The sequence below is a fragment of the Pan paniscus genome, chromosome 11 (genome assembly GCF_029289425.2).
Source record: "Pan paniscus chromosome 11, NHGRI_mPanPan1-v2.0_pri, whole genome shotgun sequence".
Taxonomy (NCBI): domain Eukaryota; kingdom Metazoa; phylum Chordata; class Mammalia; order Primates; family Hominidae; genus Pan; species Pan paniscus.
Genome location: NC_073260.2, coordinates 41,848,184 through 41,865,877, shown reverse-complemented (window position 1 = coordinate 41,865,877; position 17,694 = coordinate 41,848,184). Strand labels below are relative to the sequence as shown.

The following is a 17,694-nucleotide window of genomic DNA, read 5'->3' as shown; positions in this document are numbered from 1 at the left end:
CCCTGCCCGCAGTCCTGTTATTCCCTCCACCTGTGCTGGGGATGTCAGGGAAAATTCTGTAGATGCCTCTCCGTGTCTTCTTGAGCCTTGATTTTCACATTGATCGCGTCTTCCTTGTTTTCTGTGTTTGTACCTCATCTCCACCCTGGACTACGAGCTCCTTGACTTCAGGAGCTAAGGCTGAGTCCTCTCCTCCTCAAAGCACAGCTCAGCACAGGCTGGGCCCAGAGCACACTTAAGTGTGTTTGCAGAAGGAACTGAAATTTGGGAGGGCACAAGTCTCGCCGGGAGTATTTTCCTCTTCTGAATACCCTTTTCTGAACTCATAGCGTCCTCTCCAGGTCACACAGTCTAGATTTAGCCCCAAATCCCAAAACTACCTTCCAATAGGACTACCAAAATCTGAGCCTAGGAGACTTCACATTGATTTTAAGGTAAAAGTTGAAAATGTCAACTTCATAGTAAAGTAAAAGTAGGGTATATTAATGTAATCTCAATTAAAGGCATAGTTTGTTTTTTCTAAAAGGAAAAATTATTATGAAGGAGACATTATCAGGAAATTTAAAAAAATAAAAAATTAAGAAAATGAAAATATCACAATATTTTTTGATAATGAACACTTATATACCTATATGAACAAATAGGTATATAAGTCAACTGAATGAAAAGTTTGAGCAATCATGATCTTACTTGCAGATGCCGGTTGTTCACAAGCTCTGTGTAGTTATTGCTTATGTATATTCCTGCTGGCTGCCAAAAAAGAATTTGATCTAGCATTCAACAAAGGGAGCATGACTGACAAGGCTATAGGAAAACAAGACGGGGAAAAAAAACAAGAAAAGCAGTAGGTCTATATCATTAACATGAATGATGATTATATTGAGCCCTGAGTTTCCTAGAACCAAGACAGCAGGAAGCCAAGCCAAGTTACATTATTCTTATCACAGAAGGGAAGGAAGCATAATGAGTTTGAAAAAAAAAAAGAAAAGCCTCTTTCTGGGACTACATTGTGAAATAAACTTGTGTTTTAAAGGACAGCATCTTCAGTGAGTTTCTCATCAGATTCAAACCTGCTCTACACAATGGTTTCCAACCCTCGATAAAATGCAAAGAGCCTAATATGAATGCTCCACTCAAAGTATGTCACTTCCTGGTGATTTATCTGAGGCCAGGTCACTACCTGGAAGCCCTCGAAGAACAGAGATGAGTGTGTAGGAGTGAATGCTCAAGGCAGGTGTGCACAGACCCCACATGCATAACCACAGGATTACACACACACACACACACACACACACACTTTAGATCGAGTTATTAAATTCCACAAACATATACCAAAGTTCTATAGGTTCCTGCTTGTAAGGATGTCACAGCCCAGGAGCTATTCATTCATTGCTCACTGCAAATGCCACTATTTTCTAGAGCCTCGGGTTTAGAAAAGCCCATTTTTAAAAATGTGTGCAGAGTCTTGGTTTATCAGAAGTATCCTTACTTGAAATAAAATAAGAACAAACACAAATAAGAATCATAATTATTACATCATCTCACAGATGTCATAGCTAAACTGAATGGTTGGAGAAGGCCAGCAGCTGTGATCTGGCTGCAGTACCAGCACGGAGAAGCCTTGCGTTTCTATTCTATATGCAATAATCTCATATTTGTTTCCCCCTCAGTTAAGTTTCTTCTGTGCCCCTTGGCTCCTATCTCTGGGCTAACCCAGTTTTTGTCCTCCAGTGGCATGATGGTCTGGAGGTCTTGTTTCTGGGGATAGAGGCTCTAGATGAGCAGAGGTCACAGGTGCTGCAGGGGGATACCAGCATCATCTAGGAGTTGGACAAAATGGCCTTTGAAAACTCTCCCAGTCCTGTGAATCTGAGAGTCCAAAATTCAGGCCTGACTCCCATCACCAAGAACTTTCAGAGGCCATTGTAAGAATGTAGGATGGTAGAACCAGAAGGACTTAGAGCTTATCCCTCCAGTTCCCTTAGAAAGAAACTGGAGCCTGGGGTGGGGGTAGGGGGTCTAGGCAGCAGCTCAGTCAGGTCACACCAGCTGTTAGTGACAGCAAGCATTTTCTGGGCAACTTTTGTGTGCCTAGGACTGTGCTAGGTGATATCAGAGGTAGCAGAAAGGCTACCTCTGACTGAAGAAGCTTTATAACCTTTTAGGGGAAAAAAAAAAAGACTCAAAGGCATGCCTAAAAATTCAAGAATGCCTACAAATTCTATCTAAACAAAGTGAGGAAATGATTTATTGAGACAGAGGCCAGTTAGGCAAAGCATGCTGGTTGGGGATGGGGCTTTAGCCAGCCTTGAAAGGAAGAGATAGGTTGATGGAGGAGGTCTAGAGGCATCCCTCTGGGGGTTCTAGGAGTATTAGGAAGTAGTGCTGGGGGTACAAAGGAGAGACAGAAGGATCTAAAAGGATTGGAGGAACTGTTAAAAGGAGTTAGACCTAGGAGGAAAAATGAGTTCACAAAGTAGGAAGGGAAGGGCATTCCAAGCAGAGGGAACAGCATGAGCAAAGGCAGGACAGTTGAAAGTATATGGGATGTTCACAAGGAATGGGGCTGGGTAGGTGTTTGGGTGGCTGCAGCCCAAGGCCTTTAATGTCAAGCTCAGGGGCCTGGCGATGGAAGCAGGTGGGAAGCAGAGACCGTGGCAGTTTCCTGGACGGTGATGCCAGGTGATAAAATTGGGCCTCTGGGTTACCCCAGGGAACTGTGGGCAGCTGCTCCCTTGGGGTTTCCTACAGAAGGAATTAGAGATGAATCATCTCAGTGATTACAGGGAACAGAGTGCTACTTGGTGATGTAGGATCTCTAGCTTTAAAATGAAATTTGCGCCCATCTGCTAATTTTTGTAAGAGAAATGTTTGTTATGGCAGTGCCTCAGCTTCCTCCTGACTTTACAACAGATTATTTGCATCCTACGTTAATGCCGCAGTGAAGCAGACAGACTTCATGTTTTCCAACTGAATATTTGTATCGTAAAAGCCTCCTGCCAGCTCCTCCTTGGGACTGAGGCTGTTAGCAGGCCTGGCAGCAGGGAGCACAGATTGGGAAGGGAGCAGGCCTCTCAGGCCTCCTGCTCATTCTCACCTGCCTCTGCTGGCTCTTTGCCCATGGCTGGGGCCTCTGCAGTACTTGGGCTCCTCCTTGGGGGACATTCAGTCCCCAAGGCTATGAGGACAGCGACTGGCTCTGCAGACAGGCGGTATGCCCAGGATGCATCCTGACCAGTGCGTCTTCGGTCCTCCCCACCCTGTGCACCAAGCTCTAAACAGAGCGTTCTGTGAGTGCAGGGCGCCAAGGAGGAGCCGAGCTGTGGATCCCATCTGCGTTTTCCCACAGCAATACCTCAGATGACTGTCATCTCCACACTATTTATAGCAAAGAGCCAGGCCAAGCATGGCACTCAGGTCCTCTAAATCTGCCACTGCAGCTCTCTCCACTTAGCAAAATCTGAATTGCAGCCTGTGAGTTAAGACAGTTGTGTGGGTTGGGGTATCGTGTGGAGGGAGAGTAACGTGTTTAAAAGCAGAAAACATCCCTTCCTGGGAGTCACCATTTTACAGTATTCTCAGGGAAGACCTTTGCAGCAAGCAGCCCAGACATAGCACACTGCAAAGCAATTTCTAAAAAAAATTTATTTTATTGTCAGTTGACAATTTGTAATTGTATATATTTATGTGATACAAAGTGCTGTTATGATTTATGAATACAATGTGGAAAAATTAAATTAAGTGAATTAGCGTATCACCTCAAATACTTTTTGTGGTGAGAACGTTTATTTTTAGCAATTTTGAAATGTATAATACACTATTATTAGCTATATTCACCATGCTGTGTAACAGAGCTTTATAAAACACCTTATTCCTCTTGTCCAACTGAGATTTTTGTATCCTGTGGCCATTATCTCCCCATTTCCCACCCATAGCTTCTGTAATGACAGTTTTACTCCCTGCTTCTATGAGGTCAATTGTTTTAGATTCCACATATAATTTGTCTTTTTGTGCCTGGCTTATTTCACTTAGTATAATGTTCTCCAATTCCATTCATGTAGTTGCAAATGAACAAATTTCCTTTTTTTTTTTTTCTTTAAAGAAAAGGCTGAATCGTACTCCATTGTGCATATATCCCCCAGTTTCTTTATCCATTCTTGTTGATAGACACTTAGGTTGATTCCTTATTTTGGGTATTGTGAATGATGCTGCAATGAACATGGAGTGAAACATCTTTTCAACTGGTTTTAATATTTTGGGTAAATATCCAGAAGTGGGATTGCTGGATCCCAAATCAGTTTCATCATAGTCCCCCAAACCTATCTCAGAAAAGGCAGCCAGGTACGGTGGCTCACACCTGTAATCCCAGCACTTTGGGAGGCCGAGGCAGGCGGATCACCTGAGGTCAGGAGTTTGAGACCAGCCTGGCCAACATGGTGAAACCCTGTCTCTACTAAAAATACAAAAAATTAGCCGGGCATGGTGGTAGGCGCCTGTAATCCCAGCTCCTTGGGAGGCTGAGGCAGGAGAATCGCTTGAACCCGAGAGGCAGAAATTGCAGTGAGCCGAGACCACACCATTGCACTTCAGTGTGGGCAACAAGAAAACTCCATCAAAAAAAAAAGAAGAAAAAAAGAAAAGGCTACTCCTTTCCTCACAGCCACCCAAGCCAGAAATCTGGGCCTGTTCCTAGACGCTGCCTCCACCCCAGCCAGCCAGTCACCTCCTTGCCAATCCCAGTGTCCTGCCGTGTATGTTGAGCCCTCGTCACAGTCATCTCCTCCAACATCCTCAGGCCCCCAGCTCCTCCAGGGCAGGCACCCCTGGCACTCATCCCAAGCCTCCTTCCGAAGCCTGCCTTGTCACCCCTCCACTTAGAACCCTCACTTGCCTCCCATTGCTCTCAGTCAGGCCCCTTGAAATGACTCCCAAGTCTCTTAATAATAGCTGACTCTTACATGGCACTTACTGTGTGTTAGAGACTGTTCTGAATACTTCCCATCTCACTAGCTCATGTAGTCCTCCCCACAACCAGGTGAGACAGGTGCTATTGTTATCCACACTTTACAAGAAGGAAACAGAAGTCTAGAGAAGTAGGTAATTAACATTACCCACAATCCGTGGGCAGGACCGGGATTTGAATTGGCAATGTGGCTCCAGTGCCTGCGTGCTCCACATTGGGAGATGATCCCATCAGGAGGTTGTCTCTTGACCTCTCCAACAAGCCATCCCTTTGCCATGTTACTACCATTCCAGGTAGCCTGAGTGCCCCCAAGTGACCAAGGAAAAGCTTACCCTTAGAGGGTCGTTACTCCCAATGCCCCCCCACCTTCCCATCCTCTACCTTTTCGTTGTTTAAAATTCAGCTGACCTGTTAGTTGCCACCTGGGAAGGTCTGACCACTTCATTCTTTATGCCTCTCATACCTCAGAGAGCTGCCAGGGCATCTCTAATACTTCATATTTCTCAAACAGTAGTTCTCAAACATTGTATATCTTCGTCCCTGTTATACTGTGTCTTTACTTCTGATTCTTGTGCTTGGCACACAGCACTCAGTACATGCTGCCGAATATTTAAATGAATAGAAACTGCTGTCCAAAAACATGATGGAAATGTTCAAATTTGGCAAGAAGTGGCAGAGGAGTTCAAGCAGCAGATGGAGGTTGATCTGGACGACTGGAGAGCCCTTCTGGCATTCACAATAAAAGGAGTCTCTGGCTCTTGCAATAAGCAGTGAAGAGTTTTTTAAAGAAAGTAAAGACCAGACAGAATTGAAGGAGGATATTGGGAGACCCAGCTTTTACTCCCAGTTTTGTGACTTATTCGTAACTTGGAATAAGTTACTTCCCTCTCCTGGTCTCAACTTCCTTCATCATTAAAAAGGGAAAAAAATAATACCTGAATAAATGGATGCCTTTCTCTTCTCTCCATCCAGTCCCTGAAAAAGCCAGTGCCAGAGGGCCGGGTGGGGTGGCTCACGCCTGTAATCCCAGCACTTTGGGAGGCCAAGGCAGGCAGATCATGAGGTCAGGAGATCAAGACCATCCTGGCCAACATGGTGAAACACTGTCTCTACTAAAAATACAAAAAATTAGCTGGGCGTGGCAGCGCATGCCTGTAGTCCCAGCTACTCGGGAGGCTGAGGCAGGACAATTGCTTGAACTCGGGAGGCGGAGAGTGCAGTGAGCCAAGATCGGGCCACTGCACTCCAGCCTGGCAACAGAGCAAGACTCCGTCTCAAAAAAAAAAAAAAAGGCAAGCCAGTGCCAGGGGAACCATGCACACACACACACAGATCCGGCCCAGTGGACACAATGAGGGCAAGTAATGGAAAATAACCCCCCCCACCAAGCTATAGGGTCCTTTCTGTTCCCTCAACCATGGGCCAGGGACTTGGATTTCAGTCCTGGCTCTGCTGCCAGCTCTCAGGGACTGGGGCTCTTTTCTTCTGCAGGGAGAAGGAGCTAATCCTCCCTGTGAGAATCAGATGCGATATGGATATGGAAACCCTACCCACACAAGGCTCAAGTCTACTGAGGGAGGCACTGGACTGAGGCTCAAGATGAGTCAAAAGTCTTGGTTTTAGCTGGGTGCGGTGGCTCATGCCTGTAATCCCAGCACTTTGAGAGGCTGAGGCGGGGGGGATCACTTGAGGTCAGGAGTTCGAGACCAGCCTGGCCAACATGGTGAACCCCCATCTCTACTAAAAACACAAAAATTAGCCGGGTGTGGCAGCGGGCGCCTGTAATGCTAGCTACTCAGGAGGCTGAAGCAGGAGAATTGCTTGAACCTGGGAGGCGAGGTTGCAGTGGGCCAAGATTGCGCCACTGCACTCCAGTCTGTGTGACAGAGTGAAACTCCATCTCAAAAAAAAAAAAAAAAAAAAAAGGCTTGGTCCTGTCTGGTACTAGCTTTATTGCTTTAAGCAAGAAATATACCCTCTCTGCCATACTTTCCTCATCCATAAAATGGGAATGGTAACTAACATTCCAGCAGCGTTGGAGGGGCTCCGATGAGGCAATGAGGATGGCCCTGGTGGGCATGCCTGCACAGCTACTATGGAGATGCTTAAAAGTCTGGTTCATGTAAACTCTTTGGTCACGTTGAGCAAACCTCTTGTGCTCTTTGGGTTTTGGTTTTTGTCCCCTCACATCTACCCCCAAGAAGTTGGACATTCTGATCATCTAAGGAACTGGGCTGGCCCCACTCCCTTGTGGGTCTGCTTTGTATGGCCAGTGTCATGCACAAGCTGATTCGGTTTTTGTTGCAGCTCGTATTCATCGATCTGGTGGCTGCAGGTCTACCGCCTCAGCTCGGGAACCTGAAGACATCTTAAGTATAGACGGACTTTTTTTCCCTCCACCATAGCTTCGTGTCTCTGCCAACACCAGCAGGCCTCTCGACTGCCACCTACTGGCTCTACAGACCTCTTTGACCTTTCTCTTGTGGCTGATAGAGCTTGCTGCTTGGTCTTATCTGCAGACACTACAATTAATTTCAAAACACTCTCCCTTGTTACAACAAACAGAGCCCCTCCTGCCCCTCCCTGCATCTTCATCATCCTGTAAGCTAACGTCTCCAGCCTGCAACCTCCTGGCTAGTGCTTTCCTCTTCATGGCATCTAACTACTTTGTCACTTGAACAGTGTTGAGCATAACTGTCTTGCCCCTGGGGAAAATGGCAAGGTTAAACATAAGGGGATACAGATACTGCAGGGTAATCTTTCGGGTGGAAACTCTCGTTTATATAGGCAGGAGGTAGGCCAGGAGCTCCCAGACATAGCTGGGGGAAATGTTTCCACCTGGTTAAGACCCTAATCTCATTAAGAAGACTGACTAAACTTTTAACTCTTATCTGAACCCCAGAGTAAAGATCTTCAACTGGAGCTTCTGTAAGCAAAGAAAATAGCCGACTTATAACGTGGGACTGTGTGGTCAGCCACTTAGCAGATATCTATGAATGAATCTCCACTACCACAGAACCTCATCAATGAACACTGACAGACTGGAGGGCTGTTGTACAACTCACACATACTGTCCTTTCAAAACAACAGACTTCAGACTCTGTTAACAAACCAATCAGTGTGAGGTTTCACAGTGCTTTCTCAGCAACAGTGCTGGTCCCTGGTCTACAGGGAAAAGTGCCTTATATCTTATCTCCATTCCTTTCCAGTGAGGAAGAGGAGGCTTGCGGACCTGACTGGGCCCATCATTCCCAAGTGCCGGAGTGGTGTCTAGTGTGTGGCGGTGGAGACCATGCCTTTGAACTGGATGTGTTCTATTGATGACCTGTGCTCTGCAGGGGAAACCAGAAGGCAAAATGCTGGCAGCACGAAACCCTTTTGTGGTTCAGTTCTTTATGCACTAAGGTTTTAGGTTGACTAGTGGTTGTAGTTGAAAATTTTATAAAATACCGTTAATGTGAAGTTTTTCTTTAGTCACAGAAGTTGAGTCTGGTTATTATTTAAAAACTAGAAGCCCCCAAACCAGCAGATCTTACTGAAGATGATGTTCCAGCAGCAGCGACTTAGCCCCAGGAGCCCAGTTTCAATGGCCTTGCTGTGTGGTGTTTCAAGTGCATTTAAAATGTGTGACACAGAAACGGCACACTCTTCCACATGCTTTTGAAGTATTATAAAACACTTTATTACAAATTTGTCTTAGCTATTAGCAAATAAAACTGATTATCATTCTTTATTAACCCTCCTTGGAATTTTGAAAACCTCAAGATTAAAGTTGCCAAATTGATTACTGGATCCAGAACACAATTTTCCCCTCAGGACAGATAGAGACTGAAGCCACCGAACTCTGCCAGGAGTCAACATGAGATTCCTTTTGCTGGATACGCAGAAATAATAGGAAAAAAACCAATGGTGAAATTTCAAGTTTCAAAAACCAACCTTTCATTACCAATCCCAGGCAACAAACATGTCCCTGAGTGTTCTTTAAGAACATTTGGGATTTATGTACAATTTAATACTGGAGTTAGAACTTTTTCCTTATTGAATGCCAACCTTATGATGGATGTGAAAATCTACGGCCAAATACTTGAAAACACCTTTCTATATTGCACAGTGGGCAAATGGCTTATGTGAGGTAAGACACTAGAGGGATAAATTTCCAGATCAACATGGCTATGGTATTTAGTAATGGCCCAGCTTAGAAACTTCAGCTACTGATCTCATCACTTATTAGACAAATTGCTGCTGACCTTACGCCTGTATATTAAGCCTCTGCAGGATGCAGGACAATGGTGAAGAAACTCCAGATATCAAGGAATTGGGAAATCCTGGCCAAACCACCCCAAGATGATTATACTGAAATGTAGTATTAGTACTGCTGCCAGATCTCTTTTTAACATCATGTGCGTCTCTTGGGATCCAGCAAAAGTGTTAAGCCACAATGCCCTTGTGCCTTTTAATATACCACAGTGCCAGTTAAACTAATATTTTTGTTTGTTGCCTTTGGGAGTTATTTTCATTAGTGATTTCAGCAAATCTCATGATAAAGGACAAGGTCAAGAACTCCAGAGCACTGAGCAGAGAGGCTGGTGATGAAAAGGTGAAGGCCTGCGCACTGAACTGTAAGGCAGTGGGCAGTACAGGGTAACTGGAGGCGGGGCCAGGGCCTCAGCACTATGGAAGAGTGTCCACTGAGGCTGCACATGGCCCAGGAGTGGCACCATGTTGCAGGGACAACCATCCCCACTTGGCTTCTCCTTAAAACACAATTGCAGCTGCATTCTGCATTGCTGAAAACTGCAATATAATATTAAATCTGTTGGTCTATGTATGGCTGCGTATGTGTTTCTTGGAACCTGTGTGACAGGGACATGTGCCTGGCACACTGGCCAGAAGACTGGGCAGCCACCATGGCACTGCTGGATGACCTCAGTAAGAATGTGTCATGTATTCCAGGTGCTGATCTAAAAACTGTGGCTCAAATGTCACCGAGCTTATATGAAGCTCCCAGAGAGAACATTTAAAAGCTCAGAGAGTAAGTGCTGGGGAAAGCAGAGCTATTAGAGGAAATCTCTCACAGAAACGAAACCAAACCAACAGAAAATGAAGAAGGCCACATCTTTAAGGCCACCTCTGCCTCTATCAGATGAGCTGCTGGTCTAGATCAGGGGCTGGCAAACTTTTCTGTAAAAGGCCAGACAGTAAATATTTCCGATTTTGCAGGCCACATAGTGTCTGTTGCAACTATTCAACTCTGCCATAGATCATGTGTAAAGGAATGGGTGTGGCTGTTCAATAAACTATACAGTTGACCCTTGAACAATATGGGTTTGAACTGCATGGCTGCACTTATATATGGATTTTTTTCAACCATACAGGTTGAAAATACAGTACTGGCAGGGGGCGAAACCTGCATACATGGAGGGCTGATTTATCACATACATGGGTTCTGTAGGGCCCACTGTGGGACTTGAGTATGCATTGGGTTTTTGTATACTCAGGCGTTCTGGAACTATCCTCCATGTATACCAAAGGATGGTTATTTCTACAAAAGCAGGAGGTAAGCCCAATGCACAGCTTGCAGATTCCCCTCAGGCGAGAGACAGAGGTTAAGGGTAGATGGCAGATGACCTAAGTGGCTTGTTTTAGGAGGCCACTCCCAGGGCCACAGCTTTCACGTATTTGCCACCAGGGTAGAAGGTCTGCTGACAAGGGCAATGACTACTAACAGCCCCAGCTGCATGGCACAGAAAGGGCATATGCTGTGGCCACCAGGCTCAGGCTCTATCCCTCAGCAGCTTTGGGATCCCATGCAGCTCACCTATTTTCTGTGCTCTAGCATCATCCAAATCAGAATGTCTCAGGTAAGTGGTAGACAACGTGACTCCTCCCCTCCCGCTGTGAAGTGTAGACGGCTGCCACGGTGGCAGTGGCCAGAACTGAAGTTCCCGATTTCTCTGTTTCTGCAGTCTTGCCATGCTTTCTTCTCTGTAAGTCACCCCAAACCTACTTTTACCGAGGGCCTGGGAAAATGCCAAAGGTGCTGCTCACATAAGCACTGGCCCATCCTCATCAGCATCAGGTCCTGGCTCTGGGCTCACAGGCTGTCGCACATGCTGCAAGAGTTCCCTAGGTATGCGTGGCCGTCGGGCTGTGCACTCACATTCCTCTTTAAAGCTGTCTTGCATAGGGCCTGAAACTTTCCTGCTCCCTTTGTCTTGACATATAACACAACAGGCTGTGAATCCTTGTCCTTGACAGGCAGTGCAGGTCAAAACGAGCTGGCGGCACTGGGGAGTAGAGCAGAGTTTATACTGGTCCCAGCGGGCTCCACAGTATGAACACTCTGAGGAGGAAGGAAAAGCCATCATTATAAACACATGCATTCACACACATGTGGACAGGCATTGCTCCCTTTGCTGACTAGAATCTCGTAGATCCTGTGGAACCCGGGGAAGGTTTCCAAATAGTAAGTCTTCTGTCTTCTAGCAACAACAACTAACCACCACCCCCACCACCCAGCTTATTTTTTTGTGGGGGTGACTTCTCGTAACTGTCTGCTTCCAGTATTTACTGACTTTTTTTTCTTTTTTCCATCTAGAGAACAGGTGGTAACTAGATGGTAATGAAAGTTTCCCTCTCTCACCAGCTATTCCAAAGCTGGCCAACTACCTCCCAACCCCCTTGTTAAGTGGTCTTTTCCTCTTTGATTGTTCCCTTTTCCAGTGGGGACAACACACCTAAATACAGGCGATAACCCACCTACAGTGAACATGTGCAGTCCATACCCCTCTCCCCGAGGCCTGCGTCTCTCCTGCTGTTGCTAGGACACTTGACCATCTGATTCCTAAAACTCACACCATCTTCTTCACCTGTTTTTCCCTGATGACCTCCTGTTACTATTGATAACATCATTCTTCCTCACTTTTCCTTACCTTGCTTATCTAAGCTACCTCTGAGCCTTCTCTCTCTCCTTCATACTCACACGCAGGTACCCATCGAGTCCAGCCAATATAACCTCTGTAAAATCAAATCTACTCTTTCTACTTGTTTAGAATTTATACTCCATCTAGCTCCAAAACAGATCGAAGTAGTGATCAATAGGAGACAACTCAAAACCACTAAAATGAAAATAAGACCAAGAAAGTAGGAGAGGACAATCAAACGCAAATCTTACTCAAATGTGCATGCCACCTGGGTCCACAGAGAGCTACGAGTTCCTAAAATCATGTGTGCTATGGATTTACTTGGTAGTCTGGTGAAGACTATAGATCCTGGCCTAGAAAAACTTTTTTGAGACAGGGTCTTGCTGTGTCACCCAGGCTGGAGTACAGTGGCATGATTTAAACTCACTGCAACCTCAACCTCCCAGGCTCAAGCAATCCTCCTGCCTCAGCCTCCTGAGTATCTGGTACACACCACCATGCTCAGCTAATTTAAAAAAGTTTTTGTAGAGACATAGTGAGTTATGTTGCCCAGGCTGGTCTCAAACTCCAGGGCTCAAGTGATCCTCCTACCTTGGCCTCCAAAAGTGATGGGATTACAGGCATGAGCCTCTGTGCCTGACCTAGAAAAATATTTTTAAATGCATAAAATATGTAAGATTACAAAGGAAACCAACTATACAGAAATACAAAATATCAAAGTCTTTTTCAAAATCTGTAATATATAATAAGATGTGCCATTTATTAACACATTATGTATCAACTCTTAGTGGTGGGCCTAATAACTATTTTCATTTTGAAGCAGTGATGAGTATAAATACTATTTTGAGATATCTGAGGCAACTGGAACATGATATGAAAGTATTGTGAATCCTACTGAAGACAAAGTCACAGGTACATTAATACAACTGGTACTTTGTTGCCTACATTCATAACTAAAGGAAAAGCTTCATTTTAGTGAGGTGTTATTGAAAACAAAGATATAATTATTTTTCCATCCAAATTCGCAGAATCCCTGAAATCTATGTACCAATTCCAGGTTAAGAGCCCTGAATTAGCCCAGTAGTACAGCTCTTGGCAGGTAGACAGGCAGGCAGGGCAGGTGAGATGATCCCCATGTTAATGGGCTTGTCCAGCTAGCAATGGTGAAGCCAGGATCCCAACCCAGGCCTCCTGACTCCTGGGCTAGGGTTCTCTCAGCTCCACAGCTGGGAAAATGGTGGCACAATGTACTTATTTTCCCTGCTTATTCAGTGCTCAGTAATGAGCACTGGCCTGTCTTCCCTGTGTCATTTTTCTAGAATGGTGAACTGACAATGTGCTTCATTTCAGTTTGGGCTCTGAGCCTGTGCTGACCTACCTGACACCACATCACTGTTGTAGGACAGAGCATAGCGTTCATCAAAAACAAACAACTTCCCTTTGTAAAAGCCATCAGGAAACTCTTCCAGGTACTTGTGGATGCCACCCTTGAGCTGGAACACCTCCTTGCACACTCCCTAGGTGTGGAAAAACAACAGGAAATCTGAAGAGCCAGCAGAGACCTGTTAAGATGCTCACGGAAGAGCGGCGCATGGCGAGGAGTGCTGATGTAGAGGACTCATGGCCGCTGCTATCAGTCAGGGGCTCCTGGCTCCCACTGCGGGACACTAAGGAATTGCTGACCAAGGGGTCAAGGCACCAACTGGCCAGATCTTGCCTCCTAGGGGGATGGGTGATGACAGCAGGCAGGGCCTTCACCCTCTAGATCCTGGGAAGCCCAACTATTTTTGCTGCCCCCTAAATATAGGAAGACACCTGTTGGGACATGTAATGTTACTGAATTTGCTCTTCTCAGGATCAAGCAAAAGGATCAGGAAAAGGGAGATGTTAACTAATCTCTCCCTTTTACATCTGATGAGTCTCTATGACTGTTAAGTGTTTTTCATATCTTGAGATTAAAGACCCTCAGATTTTGTACTTACGAACTCCATGCTGGAGCCATATGAGGGGTGAAGGCATGCTTTGGCTGCCTGGGGGTGGGGAGTACTGGGGGCAGCGGACAGCTCCACGTAAGCTGCTGGTGGAGCTGCCTCCTTCACTGCCATGCCCACAGTGCCCCGGGGTGGTGGCTCACCTTGGCTTTGAGGTAGGCTGAACCCCGCTCACAACGGATGCCCCCGGTGCAGTACATCAGCACTCTCTTCTCTCTGAAAAGTTCTAGATTTTTGTCAACGTAGCTAGGGAAGTAACTGAATTTCCTGATGTCTGGGGCTAAGCAGCCTTGGAATCGTCCCTGTAACATAGGAGCAACAAAAGGAAAATTATCAGAAAAACATACCTGGTAGGAACAAAGGTTCTTTTTGTACCCAACAAACCCTACTTAGCAAAGAAGCCCCTGCCAGTTGCTAATCTCATCCCCACTCTGACCTTTCAACTTCAAGATCTCAACTTAAAACCGAGGCTGTGGGCTGTGGGTCACCTTCCCAGGGTCCTCAGGGGAACTGGAGAGGCTGCCCAAAGGCAACTTTGCAAGATCCTTGATACATGTCAAAGGCAGGCTCATGGGAGTCACAAAGTATATTAGGTGCCTAGATGCCTTTAATTCATATTTTCTTAGACTCTCTCACCAGATTTCTGAGTTTTAGGACTTGGGTTTTCTCTGAAGCTGCCAGTACTGGGAGGAGATCCATGTGGCCACAGGTGGGCACACACAAGGTCCCCTTGGGAAATATACCACACTGTGGGAATGGGGAGATCTACCAATTCAGAGAACTCAATTCTGGCTTTTACTTACTATTTTGCTTTCATAGAAGTTTCTGCAATCAAGAAGGATAGTATCATTTTGTTCTTGATTTGCCTGAGATAAAAACTTTTCTACTTCTTTATGAAATTCACCTGGGGATAAATGGATTCCTAAAACCAAACCAAAAAAATTATATTAAAACAAAGACAAAAAAAACCAAAACCCAATCATGACTCACCCAGCCTGACTTATGTGTTGCTTTGTTTCTTTCCACCCAAACCTCTTCTCTTCATAATTACAACTGTCTGAAAAGAACACTTGATGATCATGATGAAATAACTTAGTAATTCCAGTAATTCCAGGTATCCTCAATCTCCCTCTTCCTAAAATGAGGGCAACGGAGACCTGGTAGTTCAGAAATAACTAGTCAAAGAATTTTGCATCCTCATACTTGGCCTAACCCTAGTGATAAAAACCAGGCAACTGGGATCTAAATTGCCATGTGAATTTGCTGGTCCATTGTATGGTCACTGGTAGGTCAGGAAATGGCCACTGCTCTATTGTCACTGTACATGGAGGAGCTGGGCAAGTATGTGGCTGACTACAGGCTTTGTAAACTGTTCTATATTAAGGTCGAACCCACGTTGAAGGCTAAGAACCCACAGGCAGGTGTGAGCAAAAAGTTATGGAATAAAGTTGGAATAGATACATTTTTAATGCAAAGGGGCAAGAAGAATGTGTCTAAGTGTGTGTGCATGAGTAAAAGAGAAAAGGGCAAGAGGGGTGGACAACAGAAACGACATATGAGAAAGAAAGTAAAGGAGAAAGACAGGAAAGCTAGAAGATGGGTAAGTATTAAAATACAAGGGGAAGCCTGGGGAACATAGCGAGACTCTGTCTCTACAAAAAAATTTTAAAAATTAGCTGGCCATGGTAGTGTGTGCCTATAGTCTTAGCTACTTTGGAGGCTGATGCAGGAGGACCCCTTGAGCCCAAGAGATCAAGGCCTCAGTGAGCTATGATCACACCACTGTACTCCAGCCTGGGCAATAGAGCAAGACCCTGTCTCAAAAAATATATATACAAAGGGACTAATAGGAGAGAACCTCAGTCTCCTGGGGCTCTTTGCCTTGTAACTCTCTAGGATAGAAATATTCCCCTATCTTTGAGGGTCCAGAAATCTCAGTAGATTGTGAGGAACTTTTGGTGAATCTGCATTATGAGGTAGCCATGCCTCATGGGCAGGGGCTCTGGTGACTCAGTTACCTACCACTCATGATAAAGCTTTACAGCACCAAAGGAGCCTCATTCCCCTCAGAGAGGAACCCCAACAACCAATGAAACTACTCCACACCAAGGAGAGATGAGGGCCCAGAGCCAGGCCAAGGAATCTGGATTGCTACCTGCCTGACTTATGGTTGTAAAAAGAATGTAGTAAGGCCAGATTCTATATAAGGTACTGTCACACAATTACATGGATACAAAAAGAGTGGGGTGAAAAGGGAGATTCAAACATGGGACGTAGGCCAGGCATGGTGGTTCACACCTGTAATCCTAATGCTTTGGGAAGCTGAGGCAGGCGGATCACCTGAGGTCAGGAGTTCAAGACCAGCCTGGCTAACATTGTGAAACCCCGTCTCTACTAAAAATACAAAAATTAGCCAGGTGTGGTGGTACATTCCTTTAGCTCCCAGCTACTCAGTAGGCTGAGGCAGGAGAACTACACAAAACTGGGAGGCAGAGGTTGTAGTGAGCATTCCAGCCTGGGCAACAGAGTGAGACTCCGTCTCAAAAAAAGGCCAGGCGTGGGCGAGGCAGCTCTCGCCTATAATCCCAGCACTTTGGGAAGCTGAGGCAGGTGAATCACTTGAGGTCAGGAGTTGCAGATCAAACTGGCCAACATGGCGAAACCCCGTCTACTAAAAATACAAAAAAAAATTAGCTGGGCATGGTGGCACATGCCTGTAGTCCCAGCTACTCCGGAGGCTGAGGCAGGAGAATCTCTTCAACCCGGGAGGCAGAGGTTGCAGTGAGCTGAGATTGCGCCACTGCACCCCAGCCTGAGCAACAGAGTGAGACTCCATCTCAAACAAACAAACATGGGATGAAAAGCATGGATATGTGCTAAGACTTCTACCTGCAGGAAGCCACAGGAAACCAAACCTGTTCCCTGCTGCTGCTATGATTGCAGTTGCTCTACTGGCCCTGAGAACGATTGTTTGGACAGTGACCAGCATGGATGTGTTTAAAAGACGTCCCTTTACCAGGTGCGGTGGCTGATGCCTATAATCCCAGCACTTTGTGAGGCTGAGGTGGGCAGATCACTTGAGGTCAGGAGTTTGAGACCAGCCTGGCCAGTGTGGCAAAACCCCATCTCTACTAAAAATACAAAAATTACCCGGGTGTGGTGGCGCACACTTGTAATCCCAGCAACTTGGGAAGCTGAGGCAGGAGAATCGCTTGAACCCCGGGGGAAAAGGTTACAGTGAGCTGAAATCACGCCACTGCACTCCAGCCCGGGCAACAGAGCAAGACTGTCTCAAAAAAAGAAAAAGAGGTCCCTTTAAACTTCCTTCAAGTGAAAACAAGACAGCACTGCCTAGAGCCCACTCTCTGCCTGCAATGTCCTGCAGTGCCCAGGAAAAGCTGTTTGTAGTCATACTGCCTCCTGCTAAGATGGGAACAGTAAGCAGACAACAGCTCTTTCTGGCCCTCATCTCCCCATGCATGAGTCTCTTTCCCAGATGCCTGTATCCTAATCCCATTTCCCCCTAGCTTCACTCTTAGACTTCTTTCAAATCTTTACATATTCCAAAATGAACACCATGGAGTCAACCAGACCTTTGTGCTTCCTGATCAAAGAAAACAGTGCTTATGTAGTCTTGGTGGCGGGAGAAAAAGAAATCAAATCGGAATCTGATCAAGTCTCTAGTCCTGAGTTGTTAATACAGTAGCTACTAGCCACATGTGGCTGACAAGCACTTGTGCTATAATAGGGGTGACATACATACTGAATCTCAAGGACTTAGCATGAAAAAAAGTAAACTAATAATTTTTTATATTTA

General features: G+C 45.7%; 2 protein-coding genes across 2 annotated transcripts in view; one reads left to right on the top strand and one right to left on the bottom strand.

Annotated features, from left to right (window-relative positions):
* TMOD1 (tropomodulin 1) overlaps window positions 1-9,791 on the top strand; it is a 100,020-nt gene extending 90,229 nt beyond the window's left edge. The window contains exon 10 of the mRNA XM_003820614.5: window positions 8,173-9,791. Coding sequence (XP_003820662.1) covers window positions 8,173-8,237 — 65 coding nt within the window. The 3' untranslated portion in view covers window positions 8,238-9,791. The remainder of the gene's footprint in view (window positions 1-8,172) is intronic.
* The window catches only part of TSTD2 (thiosulfate sulfurtransferase like domain containing 2), a 33,326-nt gene continuing 24,253 nt past the window's right edge, over window positions 8,622-17,694 (bottom strand). The window contains exons 7-10 of the mRNA XM_003820616.6: window positions 14,681-14,799; window positions 14,021-14,179; window positions 13,265-13,403; window positions 8,622-11,306 (exon numbers count right to left, since the gene is read on the bottom strand). Coding sequence (XP_003820664.1) covers window positions 11,008-11,306; window positions 13,265-13,403; window positions 14,021-14,179; window positions 14,681-14,799 — 716 coding nt within the window. The 3' untranslated portion in view covers window positions 8,622-11,007. The remainder of the gene's footprint in view (window positions 11,307-13,264; window positions 13,404-14,020; window positions 14,180-14,680; window positions 14,800-17,694) is intronic.